A 13,521-nucleotide genomic window follows, 5' to 3' on the forward strand; every position below is an offset into this window, starting at 1 on the left:
CCTCAGAGCCCAGGGGCCCAAGACCCTCCCCGCTTCTGCCCTCGGACATGCCCCATCCCAGGGCCCCACGCTGGGAGCTGGGAATTAAGTTTGGTGTTCCCAGATCTGACCCATTTATAGATGAAAGGACTGAGATCCAGGGTGAGACGAGTGACCTGCTCGGGGCACACAGAGGGTGAGGAACGGAGCAAGGAGCCATGAGTCCCACATGAATGCGGTTACAGTCACCTCTCAGCATCCCTGGGGGGTGGGTTCCAGGACCCCTGTGGATACCCGAATCCACTGAGGCTCAAGTCCCTTATGTGAAACAGCATAAATATTTGCATAGGTCCATGCTTCCATGGAGGAGGAAATGGCAACCCACTCCAGTGTCCTTGCCTGGAGGATCCCAGGGACGGAGGAGCCTGGTGGGCTGCAGTCCACGGGGTCTCAAAGAATCAGGCACGACTGAGCGACTGACACTTAAAATACCTAATGCAATGTAAACGCCAGGTAAATAGTTGCAGCAAATTCAGGTTTGGTTTTTTGGGAACTTTCTGGAATTTGTTTTTCCTGAATATTTTCCATCCGAGGTAGGCTGAATCCACGTATGCGGAGGACTGACTGTCCTTGCTCCTTGCCCACCTCCAGCCCTGGGACGGCAGCTCCCTCAGCACCTAGATCTGTGCCTACTTGGCCCTCTGCAGGGGCTCAGGAACCTGAGGGCGAGCTTTGCTGGTCTCTGAGGTCTCAAAGAGGAAAGCCCCACAACATGCATGACGTGTCCTGGTGACGGTCGTGTTCTCTCCGCTTCCATCGGCGTGGGGTCAGGAGGGTCTCCGGCCCCCTCGGTCCACCTCACTCTCCCCTCACACCCACCCCTTTTCCAATTCCAGGTCACTCTCCTCCACCAGGTTTTTTGGTTGTTGCCCAGCTGGGCTGCTCTAGCCCCAGGATGAGGTGAGAAAGAAAATATATTTTTAGAGAGGCTTTTTTTTTTCCAGGAAAATGACTCCAAATGTTCCCAGGAACGGGGGCGTGTGAGTGAAAAGGCTTCTGGTACGGCAGGGCCCGTGTCTCCTCCTCCGGTCTCCTTTTCTTCTTCCTCCTGCTGACCCCTCCCCTCTTTCCCTCCCCTCCCCACTCAAAGGGAAGAGGGCAGGTGTGTGCTCCCCCCGCCCCAACAGCCACTTCCGAGCCCTGTGACCCTGGACTGGCTAGAAGGGGCCACCATGGGTAGAGTCTTGGACATGAATGAGGTCTTTGTTATGGGGTTGGTCCTACCTCGAGTTTTTGCAAACCACAGAGCAATCGGTCGAGGAGAGGAGCGTGGGTAAAGCAAAGCCCAAGGCTGATGATGAAGCCTCCTGGGTTCGGCCACAGGCTGACTGTGTATCAGTCACTTCCGCTTTTTCAGGCCTCAGTTTTCTTACCTGTGAAATGGGCAGATGAAGGAGGGGAAGTGAGGAGAGCAACTCAAGATCCTACATATTGTCATTCTAGGTTGCAGCAAGAAAACTCCAGACTCTTCTTGGCCTCGTCCACACATAATGACATTGGAAGCCTCCAGCTCGAGCTCAAGGCTTTAGGAGCCCTACTCTGAGGGGGGCGGAGCCTCGAGTGCGACCACTTCAGAGCACCCACTCTCAGAGGTGGGCCCACCATGGTTCAGTGGAGGTGCCACCACCATGAAGCCTTCCTATATTCCCCCCAGGATACCGAGCCCTCAGAGCGGGGTTAACCCTTCCCTGCCCAGGCTCCTCTGCTGACTGCTGGACTCAGTTGAGGGTACCTGGCTGGGCTGTGGGCTTCTGTTCAGACGAATGTAAAACACGTGAAGCTTAAGCTTTGGGGACCCTCACCGGCACAACCCCCTTCCAAAGCCAGTCCCTAATCTTGTATTCATGATCCCCTCAAACTGTATAAACTTGGGTCCCACAGAGTTGGGTCCACCCCCGTTTTCATCCCCACCCAGCTTGAGGTCCGAGCCTCTCTCCTGGAACAGTTGTTTTAGGCAATTTCTCCTCCCCTTCCACCTCCCCCTGGGCCCCGGTTGGTCTGGCACCTGGGCCAGATGGACCCAGAAACAAGGTTTCCGCATCCACCTGCCCCACTTGGGGTCTCTGTGACCTCTGCTCTCCCCTCTCGGGTGACCAGCCTAGGCCTGCTCTCTGGCTCCCAGGTCACTCATCTGAAACAGAATTGGACTTCCTCTCTACCCCTCTTCTCTCCTCCGCCTCCATACCTGCCCGAGGGGCCTCCCAAGAACCCTGTGGGTCCTTGGTTTGCAACCCCCGAGCTCACAGACCTAGGAGAGGCCTGGGTTCGAATCCTAGCCCCATGCCTGGCAGCTGTGTGCCCAGGGGCATCACCCACTCTTCATCTTGAGGAGAAGTGCCTTCAAGTCCCTGGCACACGGTGGGCTCAGGAAAGGCCCGTGGATGGCCTTCTGAGACCCTCACACAGGCAGGCCCCTTGGCGGGCAGGGGGCTCCCCCCAGATGGGGGCCAAGCCCTCCCGCTCCCACCCAGGCCCTGCAGACTCTCTCCCAGCAGCCACTCAGCTTATCCCGTGACTTTTCTACTTGCTGGATCAGCAGACAGACAGCCCGAGCCTTCCCAAGTTCTCTCTGTGGGCTCCACCCGGAGCCTTCTTGCCAGAACCTTCTTTCACTTCCTGATTTTGGGGTCAATGACATGTCAGGACGTCTGTCATTTGGGCTTTTCTCAGAAGCAAATCCGGGCTCTGGCTCCATCGTGAGTCTTGGGCAAGATGGGAAGTTATGATGGGAGAAGGTAGGTGCGGAGCGGCAGGGGGAGTCAGGGGAAGCCGAGGCAAGGCAAAGACTGCTTTTCCCACACCTGTGACTGCCTTGAGTTGGAGGGCTGGTGAGAATCATAAAGTCCCCTGTGTGGCCACAGGGAAGAGCACAGCGGACCCCTGTCAGCCCCCTAACTTCCTGGCTGTGCAACCCCGGGCCAGTCACCTAAGACTCTCAGGGCCCCAGTTTCCCCAGCTGGAAACTGGTGACCAAGGAAGGCGCAAACCCATGCATCCTGCTCCTCGCGTGCCAGGCGTCACTGCTAGACTCCTCTGGGCAACGACGCTAGGAGGCAAGTGTGTTTGTGGTACACGAATCCTGGGCTGCAAGAGGAGTAGGGAGGGCGCCGCTGGCAGGTGCCCTGGATGGTGTTTGGCGAAGGGCAAGCCCTCAGGAGGTCCTGGCTCTCATCATCTCAAGGCAATATGAGTTCCAAAAAGCTGGTCTGTTTAGCCAAACCTCTGGGAGCAGGTGGAGTCAGGCAACGATTGCCGAGCAGCTCCTGTGTTCCAGGCCTGGAAATGCCGCACAGGCCTGGAGCTCAGAGATTCCGGCGGAGGCCTCCACTTCCCTTTTGCTGCCTTGCTGGAGCCAGGCGGCCTGGCTAGGGCAAAGAAAGGCCTGCATGGGGTGGGTGGTGAGGCCTGGCGTTCTGCGCGCCTGTAGCTGGGTCGTCTGGTCTCCAGGCTCCTCTGAGTGCATCCACAACTTGGTTGTGTCCATGTGACGGTGCGAATCACCTCACCGCCTCTTAACCTCCCTCATCAAATGCCTCCCTTGACAGACCTCTGGACCTGCCTTTGCAGTGTTACTGTTGAGAGCAGGGTCAAGAGCTTAGCTCTCCCTCACCAGCTGGGTGACCCTGGACACATCTCCTAACTTCTCTGGGCTGTGGGTCGTCCCTTGTAAAGTGGGGATAAAGCTGCTCTGCAGGCGATGTGCATTTTTAAGCCGCGCCTGGTGTCTAATCAGCTCTGCTCCATTGTCCTTTGGGGGTACTGGGGCCTCCCACTTAGGGTGGGTGGGTGTGGGAGTGGGGCGGGGAGTGACAGAGAGTAGAGACTGAAAGGGCTGGGAGGGCAAGCTTGGGTCTTGTCCAGGGTGCTGGCTTGGGCGTGGGTGGGCTCGGTGGGGGTTAAGCCCCACCTGAGGGAGTCAGGAAGGCTCCCCCGAGGGGCTAAGCGGGCCACAGGAGTTCTGCTGTCCGAGTGGGGCGGAGCAGATGCCTGTGTGGATGGTGATCGCAGGTAAGGGAGACCCTGAGAAGCTGGGGTGCGGCTCCAGTGCACAGGTAGCCATGGGGAGGGGGGTGCTGACCGCATGGAACGTCAGGCGCTGGAACGCTGTGTGTGCAGCTGTGAACACCAAGGAGAGCGAGGCTGGGGAGGTGGGAGGGGTTAGGGGCTGAATGAGACCTTCGGGGCTCAGACACGGCTCAGCTTGGGCTGGGACTAGTATCTCTTGAGGTGCGGCAGGGGGCGCTCTGGGCCTGCCCAGGCCAAAGAGCCTGCCCCCTCCCTGGGGCGTCAGGGAAGAGGGCCACAGCTTCCAGAAGTCTCAGAACTGGCAGGGACCTCTAAAGGTGGGCCATGCCCATTCTGTGCATGGGGACTGTCTTAATGGCCTCCCTGATGGCTAGTTTTCTGAGCCTCGTCTACTTGCTTAGAGTGCTCACTACTTCTCAGAGTAGCCAGTGCCATCTGTGGCCAGTTCCAGCTGTTCCAAAGTCCCTCCTTATACAGAGCGGATATCTGGCGTCTCAAACGCCCTACCCTGACCCTGTTGGCTCCAAGTCTGCCCTTTGGGGGCTTCTCAGACCCAGTCTGTTCCCTGGGCCTGTGGCAGCTCCTCTGGGAAGTAACTATCCTTGTATCTGGGTCCCTTACTTAATAAGCATCATTTCAGCCACCCTGTTGGCTCAGATGGTAAAGAATCCATCTGCAATGCAGGAGACCAGGGTTTGATCATGGGGTCAGGAAGGTCCCCTGGAGAAGGGAATGGCTATCCACTCCAGTATTCTTGCCTGGAGAATTCCATGGACAGAGGAGCCTGGTGGGCTACAGTCCATAGGATCGCAAAGAGTTGGACATGATTGAGCCACCTTTATTGAACCCCCAGTTCAACGGCCAGAAGAGCTCCTTTAATCTTTACAGCCTGGCACGCGGCCCTGGGCCTGGCACCCACGGCACCCACTTTATCTTTGGATGATGAATGAGTGAGTGACCACGTGGTCGTGTTTTCCACATTACAGTTGGGAAACTGAGGCTTAGAGGGGTAAACTCACTCATCCAGAGTCACCCAGCTCACAGCTGACAGAATGGAGGTCTGAACCCAAGTGTTTGCCCAGTTGAGTCGGAGCTCTTTAACTCCAGGCAGTGCTGCCTCAACTGGAGCCAGCTCCCCCTCTACTGGGCCCCGTCAGCCCCTCTCCAGCCATCTTCCCAAGGGGCCTATGGTCAGAGTTCCTAGAGGTTTGGCAATGGGATTCCCAGAGGCTGGGAGCTCAGAAGTCCTAGGGATTTTTGAATCTCAGAGTGTTAAAGTTGCCCTGACTTCCTCTTCAGATCTCTGTCCAAGGGCATCTGGATGAGGCTCTCGTGAGCTCCCTTGCAGGGAACGCCTAATGAAGCTCCACTTGATGCTGAACTGACCTTTGTCCTTTGACCCTCCTCTCAAGCCCCTAGAAGGACCAGTCCAGATTCATCCCACACCCCAAACCATGGCTGGTGCCAGGGTCTGTTCCTCAGGTCCACACCCGGCACTCTCCCCTACTGGCTCCATCAGTCCTGGTTTCAGTTTCCTGTTCCTTGGGGGGAACTGTTCCAGTTTCAGCTCAATGATTTCCCCTTTGTTGACGGCAGGCCCTGCACTGGGTCTGGGGAAAGGGAGGCTGGGAGCAGAGACTTTCAGCCGGCCAGGGCCAGCAAATAATCTTCTCTCTCCAGGCCTCGGTTTCCCATCTAGGAAGTGGAGATATTGACAGCACCTACTTTATGGGGTCACTCATGTTAAGTACTTGGCATGGACCAGGGGCTTCAGTTCAGTTCAGTCGCTCAGTCGTGTCTGACTCTTTGCAACCCCATGAATTGCAGCACGCCAGGCCTCCCTGTCCATCACCAACTCCCGGAGTTCACTCAGACTCATGTCCATCGAGTCGGTGATGCCATCCAGCCATCTCATCCATCATCTCATACATCTTCTCCTCCTGCCCCCAATCCCTCCCAGCATCAGAGTCTTTTCCAATGAGCCAACTCTTCGCATGAGGTGGCCAAAGTACTGGAGTTTCAGCTTTAGCATCATTCCTTCCAAAGAAATCCCAGGGCTGATCTCCTTCAGAATGGGCTGGCTGGATCTCCTTGCAGCCCAAGGGCTCCAGTCTCGTATTGGTCACCTACCCACCTGGGGAGTTCCTATTGCAGTATCCTATCATTTTGCATATCTATACCCTTCTTCCTCCAAAACAGGTGGATGGGAGTGAGCGGAAAACACATTCACTGATCCAACGAATCGGCACTGAACCGCTGTTCTGCACCAGAGCAGCGCTGGGGACAGAGCAGTGAGCAAGACGACCAAGCCGCTGCCCTCCTGGGACTCTGGTGTGGTGGTGGGAGACGCCAGAGGGTAAGCGAAGTGCCTCATATGTCAGGCGGAGATAAAAGCCACAGAGGAACCCACGATGAGCACCCAAGGGAAAATGACCACAGCTCGGGACACTGCTCCCCCCACCCCCCATCTGGGACATACTTTTCACACCACCTGCGCTGGGAGCAGAAGGGTCTGCAGCCTACAGTGAAGAATCCGAGTCTGGGAGAGTGGGCAGCGCCTGCCTGGGGTCACATAGCTGCGCGGGAAGAAGCACCTGGCCAGGCCTGTCCACCCAGTGACCTGCTGGTGCAGAGGGGAGACTGAGGCCTGCTCTGCGGTCCCGCTGCCCATCCGTGTCCTGGAGACATCAAAGCCCAATGAACTCGGATGACCTGTGGCCCCCTCTTGTGGATCGGCTAGAGGGGCTGATGGGTCCTGGGAGAGTCAGTGAACCCTTAGCGGGAGGGTACCCACGGCCAAGCAGATGAGACCCATCTGCACGGACTCTGACGAGCCAGGTCGTACCCCGCACCTCCACGCGGGGTCCTTCCCCCTCCAAGCCCCGCGACGGCCGGGGGCGGCGCGCGCTGCGGGTCCCGGTCCCCAGAGCGAGGTTCAGTGAGGCCGGCGACCCGTCCCCGCTCGCGCGATTTCCTCGGCACCCGGATCCCGCGGCGGGCGGGTGCGTGCGGAGCGCGGGGCGCGCAGGGACCCCGGCGGCGGGGGGGGCGCTCAGCGCCGGCCCCGCCCCTCCGCGCCCCGCCCCCCGCGCTGGGGGCGGCCCGGCGGCAGCGCACGCTTCCTGCGGGCGCGGCGGCCGTGGGCGCGGAGCTGCCGGGCGGAGCCGGGCCGCCGAGCCGGAGCCCCGACCGAGAGCGCGCCGGGCCAGCCGCCGGGCCGCGCCGCCGCCGCCGCCTCGGGAACAAAGGCGCCCGCCGCCGCCGCCGCCATGAAGCCGGGGCCGCCGCACCGCGCCGGGGCCGCCCACGGGGCTGGCGCCGGAGCCGGGGCCGCGGCCGGGCCCGGGGCCCGCGGGCTGCTCCTGCCTCCGCTGCTGCTGCTGCTGCTGGCGGGGCGCGCCGCGGGGGTGAGTGCCTCCTGTTCCCGCGCCCCGCGCCGGCCTGCGGGGAGCCCGCGCCTGACCACCCGTGCCTCCCCGGGGCTAGTTTTCCCGCCGGCGGGGGGACCCTTCCCCGAGGGCGGCCTGGGGTCCCGGCGGGGGTCCGGGCGCGGGGCCGCGCTGGGCGTGTCTCGGGTCTGAGCGGACGTGGCTTGGTGCTTCGTGGGTGTGCCCAGACCGCGGCCACTTTTAGGGAATGGGGTCGCCTCCTCCTGCGGGGGGGAAGGGTGTGCTTTCGGTTCTTCCCTCCGAGGGTCGTTGCAGGAGGGCCGGGGGCGGTGTGTGTGGGGGGCGGGCGGCCCTGGGAGGGGGAGGGGAGGAGGGTGACTTGTGTGAAGGTGACCTGAGGGGGTGGGTGAGGATGACCGCGTGTGTGGCCAGCTCCGTGGAGGGTGCTGGGACCCGTGGGGTGTGCACGCGTGAAGGATGAGGCGTGAGGACCAGCCCGTCCCTGTGGATGGGGGCCCCGTGCCCTACCTGCGTGTGGTCGTGTCAGGGTGACCCATTGTGTCTGTGTGCACCCGCGGCCGGGCTGGAGACCGCTGGCCATGCTGAGTGTGCTTGCAGGGGGTGACTGTGTTGGGGGGAGGCCTCTGTGGTGTGTGTGTGTGTGTGTGTGCAAGCGTGTGCAGGCAGGTGTATGGTTGACCCGGTGCATGGAGCACGCACCTCTCCAGGGTCGCGCCTGTGCTGGTAGCCGTTAGTATACATGTATGACCTGACCCCTCAGTGTCTCTGACCGCAGCAGGCTCAGTTCTGGCTCCATCAGGGGCAGCAGGAAGAAAGGCCACCTCCTCCTCCTTGCGGGACCCAGGTCCCAAGTGAGTTACCCATTGGCACGTGTCTGGAGCCTGGCCTGGCCATGAACTGGGGAGGCTTCTAGTTCCCTTGGTTGGTTCTAGGAGTTATGCCTGGCACCCCCCATTCCCCAGGGTGAGAGGAACCCAGGCCTCTCAGGCAAACCCCCAGGTGCCTACTCTGCCCCTGCAAGTCTCTTTGGGCCTCAGTTGGCCAGTCTGTGAAATGGGAGGAGGATGGGCAGGGGCTTTTTGGACAGACATGCTAGTCCTCAGTCCTCCCCATCTGTCTGAGGGCTTTGAGCTGGGTGGGCTGGGGTGGGGAAGTGTTGAATGCCAGGCTGAGTACTGGGGCTTGTGGGCTGGGTGCCTCATCCCCAAAAGTCTCCCCCAGATGGAGTGAGGAAAAGAGGTCCCTGGGAAGGACAGAGATCCAACCCATCCTGGTAACTGGGTCCCTTTCTCAGCTACACTTCTGGAAGACCATCTTAGGAATCAGAGACTTGAAAATCACACAGCCTTGGGTTCCAATCCTGCTCTCACCCCTGATTCTAGTGTGACCTTGGACAACTCGTCTCACCTGTCTGAGCTTCCATTTTTCCCCTCTGCAGAATGGGGCTAATAACACCCTCCTGAGAGATTAAATGAGATGCCGTGTGTGCTGGCCCACAGGAGGAGCTCGGTGAATGCTTGATGTCTAGATGAATGAAAAGGGGTGCCGACGCCATGCTTTAGACTCGGCAGCCCAGCGGGAACCCTGAGCTGAGTGAGCCCTGGGCAGCTCACGCCCCTCGTAGAACTTTTCCTCATCCGTAAAACCAGGCTCATGGTCTGTGCGCCACGAGGCGGTGGAAGGAATGAAGTGAGCACACCGTGAAGTGAAAGGTCTCTGTGAGGCAGGTCTGAGGGCCAGGTGGAGTGGGTGTGGCTTCGACCCAGCGCTGGGTGGCAGATAAAGCCAACCCCCAGGGTCACGGGTCTGGAGGCTCAGATGGAGGCACTGGATGTGGAGGAGAGGAGGGGCGGGGCTCCAGATGAGGTGGCGGAGGGGGGCCCCGTCTTCTCCAGGCTTCACACCTTTCCAGGAGGAGGGACATCGACTCATCTGACCTGGGAGCCAAAGGGTTAATGGGTGGTGCCCAGGGGCGAAGGGCTTGGCACCAGAAGAAGAGGATGATGCCTGCATCAGGAGGGACTGAAGTTAGATCAGAAGAGCCCCAATCAGGATGGCTTCAGGAGTGGCCTCCGTGGTGGGGACCCCAAGGGCATCACTGGGATGGGCAGTGGCTGACTCAGGGCAGGGGAAGGACTCAGGAAGGCTGATACCAAGGTGCTCACCAGCTTGAAAGGGCGCTTGTGTGTGTGTGTGTATGTACGGGGCAGCTTCTAGGATGGCCTCAGTAGGGGTAACAGGTCTCATTCATGCTGCACGTGGTGAGTTGGGGAGTGTCTCTGAGAAGCCAGCTGTCTATGACTCTGAGGAACGTCTGCCTTCAGGGTCACTTCGGTTGTTGTATTATACTTAAGTCTACCCAGAAAGACCTAGAATGTGGACATCCTGGAAATTTTAGCTTTAAGTTGCGTTCTTTGGATGATCAGGGCTGAAAGGGACTTAGATAATCACTTAGTCTTGTGTGAATTCCCAGTGGCGGGAGTTCATGGCTTTGTGATCTTGAGAAAGCGATTTAACCTCTCTGCGCTTTCATTTCCACCTGTGAAAACTGGAAGGATAGGAGAACAAATGGGGTTAATATGTAAAGCTCTTAGCATGGTGCCTGGCACATAGTAAACCCTCGGCAAATGGTCTTTTCTTGTTCTTTGACAAGCTTGTCATTCTGTGATTGGGGGCTGGTAGGTGTGGGAAGTGGAAGGGTGGGGACATGGGAAGAGGAGACCACTCAGGGAATTCTTTTATTTGTTTATTTTTGGCTGCACTGGGTTTTCATTGCTTCATGCAGGCTCTCTCTAGTTACAGCGAGCAGGGGCTACCCTCTCGTTGTGCGTGGACTTATTATTGCCATGGCTTCTCTTGTTGTGGAACATAGGCCTTGGGGTGCATGGGCTTAGTTGCCTAGCGGCATGTGGGATCTTCCTGGATCAGGGATGGAACCTGTACCCCCTGCCTTGGCAGGTGGGTTCTTAACCTTGGACCACCAGGGAAGTGCCCGCGGAATTCTTTTGAAGCCCCCAGCCCTGGTGGTTCCTGCTCACTCCCCACCCCCATGATATCAAGCATCCAGGAGCTCCCTACTCCGCTCCCCCCAGCTGCTCTGGTTGGCTGTGAACACTGAGTTGCAGGGCGAGATTGTCCTCACTGTAAAACTTAAATGATGGGGGACCCCTGGGTGGTTCCAGGTCAGGCCCTGACAACAGGGATACCTAGGGATCCATAGTTGTTAGCACCCAAGATGGCAGGGACTTGGGGACAGAGACTTTGAGTAAGGGCTTTCTCCTTTTCCACATTCTTGTCTGTCAAATAGGGACCGTGACAGTGCCAGCCTCACAGGGGTGTTGTGACGAGAAGATGAGCTCCTGGGCTAGACCCAGCACAGCCTGCCAGTGCACTCTCAAGACATGGGTCCTTTCTAGGAGGGAGTCGAGGGAGGGCTTCCTGAAGGAGGAGGTTTTAAGCTAAGCTATGTGCCATATGACACTGAGCAAGCTGTAGCCTGCCCTGACCCTCAGCTTTCTCACCTGTCAACTGGGGACCAATATTGATGCACAGAATTGCTACTGGGGGGCGTGGGGGGCTCATATCATTCTCATGGCCGAGTTGGGATTGGAACTTGGTGTCTTCTGCTCCCTGGGGAGCAGCACAATGTCCTCCAGCTGTGAATTCAGTGTATTTCTTGTTCCCTCATAATAGGGTTTGGCATGGGGTGTTTTTGAAAACAAATGGCTGTCCCATCCCATGGACTGGGGCGTAGGGTCCCGGGAGGGCCAGGGCAGTGCTGGGGCAGGGGCAGCTTTGGACTTGAGACCTGGAAAATGCCGGGGCAGTGGTGGGTGGGTGAGAGGGTCATTATGGAGGGGAGAAGGTAGAAACAGAGCTCCCCTCACCCCCCAAGCCACAGGTCCTGCTGAGTGTAGGCCTCCCTCCTGCCCTTCCCTGTGGAGCTGGGACCACCCCCCAGAGCTGCTGAAAGGGAGGGGAAAGGGATGAGTCCTTCCAGAGGGGGCTGCAGTAGGATTTCTTCAGGCTGGAGCAGACGGAGGAAGCTGGGGATGGGAGGTGGTGAGCTGAACAGGGGCCGAGGCCCTGATTTGGGTGGCAGCATCCACACCTCGGAGGGCTTAATAATACAAAGAGTAGCTAATGCTAATGAGCCCTGCCCATTGAGCACTTGGTATGTATTGACTCATTTAATCCTCATGATAATCTTTGGAGGTAGGAGTTGTTAGAACCCCCATTTTACAGATGGGGAAAACTGAGGCACAGAGAGGTTAAGCAGCTTGCTCAATGTCACACAGTTGGAAAGTGGCAGAGCAGGATTGAGCCAGGGCCTGGCAGGCTAATAGAACCGGGCTGCAGTCCTAATTTCAGTCTCTCTTGCCATGTGATCCTGGGCAAGGTTCTTCCCTTTTAGCCGTCCCTACTCCCCAATTACGCCGACATTACCTGCTTCATGAATGCCTGCTCCTTGCCAGGCTCTGGGCCAGGCATGCCCCCTGTCTTTTTTCTTTTAATTCTCGCTGTAGCCTTGGCGGTGGGTGATGCTACATGTGTGGTAGGTGGGGGAGGGCCTGGCTCTGGAGCTCTTGCTCCCCCACCACGTCTCAAGGCTCAGTGATTCGTAAGTGAGCTCTTCTGAGGGTCTTGTGGGATGAATCAAGGGAGAGCTTCATAAACTGCAGGCAGTCAACAAGATGCGGGGGTTGGGGGGAGAGGCTTGTGTCTGAGTCATGTGACATGGCCCAGGAGAGGGGAGTGTTTAGAACCTCAGGGTGAGAAGGGTCTAAAAAGTGAACATGCCCCCTGGACACCCACTGGATGCCCCCAGTGTTGGGGCTGATTCTCTGCACAGATGATCGGGCCTGCCTTTGATCCTCTCTGACTCTTAGAAAGTTGTGTGGAGTCCCGATCTACATCCCTATCACCCCATCCCTGAATCCTGGCCCTCTTACACCTACAGGTCCCTCTGGCCGGAGTGACGGAGGCTCAGAGAGAGGGAGTGACTTGGAGGCCACACAGCAGTCTGGAGAAGGGTCAGACACTTTCTGGATAGACCATGAGCACCTTGGGGAGGCTCTCTGGCTAGCTTGCTCGTTGCTGCACCCCCACGGCCAGCACTGTGCCTGGCCCAGAATGGACTGACTTGAATGAATGAAGAGTGAATGAGTGAAGGAAGCCAAAACTATGAACTTTGGAGCCCGAACTGGGGCTCTGTGTTGTCTCCTGTGGAGGCGAGTTGGGGTGAAACATTGAAGACAGTGAGGCTGGCAGAGTCCTGCTGGGTCCGAGCGTGTGCCTATGGGCCAGGAGGCGCCAGGGGGCCACAGGGCGGGCGGGGGCCTGTGGTCTGAACACTGAGGCGCGGCCACCACATCTGGGTGGGACAGAGGCCCTGTGGTTCTGGGCTCTAGCCCAGCTGCTGGGAGCCCTGTGATTTTGTGTCGGGGATAGGGTGGGGAGGCGGGGTGGCTGGAGCCAGGAGCTGTCACTGGGTCCAGGCCCTTGCTCACCCTGCAACTGCCCCCTGAAGCAGAGAACAGGGTCTGGGCTGGACCACCTGGCGAGTCTTGCTGTCCCCCTAACATTCCACCGCATCCTGGGAACATCAGGCCAGCGCCCGCCCAGTAAACATTTGTTGACTGACACCCCCTCCTCTTGCCTTGGCTCCCAGCCTCGCAAGATTCCAGGAGGCTGGGTCAGTCTCTCTTCCGGCCCCCCTCCTTCCCTCCAGAGCAGTCCCTGGCCAGAGGGGCGTCCGCTCCCCTCCCCCCACTGACCAGGCCTAGTCTCAGCGCCAAACAGGAAGCCGTGATTACAGGGGGAGTCTGAGCAGCAATGGCTGAGGGCCCGGCTGGGGGATGGGATGAGGGTGGCCCCTGTCAAGTGATCTGGCCCCTTCCCTACCTGGCTGCAGAGACTGGAGGGCGGGGAATGCCTGTGGCAGCCTTTTATACCCAGTGGAGAATGCTCTCCATGCCCCAGCTGCCTGAGGTCTGCCTTCTTCCTATCCCTGGGTCCCCACCTGGGCCTTGAATGATGTCTCTTT

The 13,521-nt window shown here is 58.7% G+C and overlaps 1 protein-coding gene across 1 annotated transcript in view; it reads left to right on the top strand.

Moving 5' to 3' along the window:
- The first annotated feature begins 7,204 nt into the window (after positions 1-7,204).
- The window catches only part of SDC3 (syndecan 3), a 38,566-nt gene continuing 32,249 nt past the window's right edge, over positions 7,205-13,521 (top strand). The window contains exon 1 of the mRNA XM_042242717.2: positions 7,205-7,472. Coding sequence (XP_042098651.1) covers positions 7,335-7,472 — 138 coding nt within the window. The 5' untranslated portion in view covers positions 7,205-7,334. The remainder of the gene's footprint in view (positions 7,473-13,521) is intronic.

This window comes from Ovis aries, chromosome 2 (genome assembly GCF_016772045.2).
Source record: "Ovis aries strain OAR_USU_Benz2616 breed Rambouillet chromosome 2, ARS-UI_Ramb_v3.0, whole genome shotgun sequence".
Taxonomy (NCBI): Eukaryota; Metazoa; Chordata; class Mammalia; order Artiodactyla; family Bovidae; genus Ovis; species Ovis aries.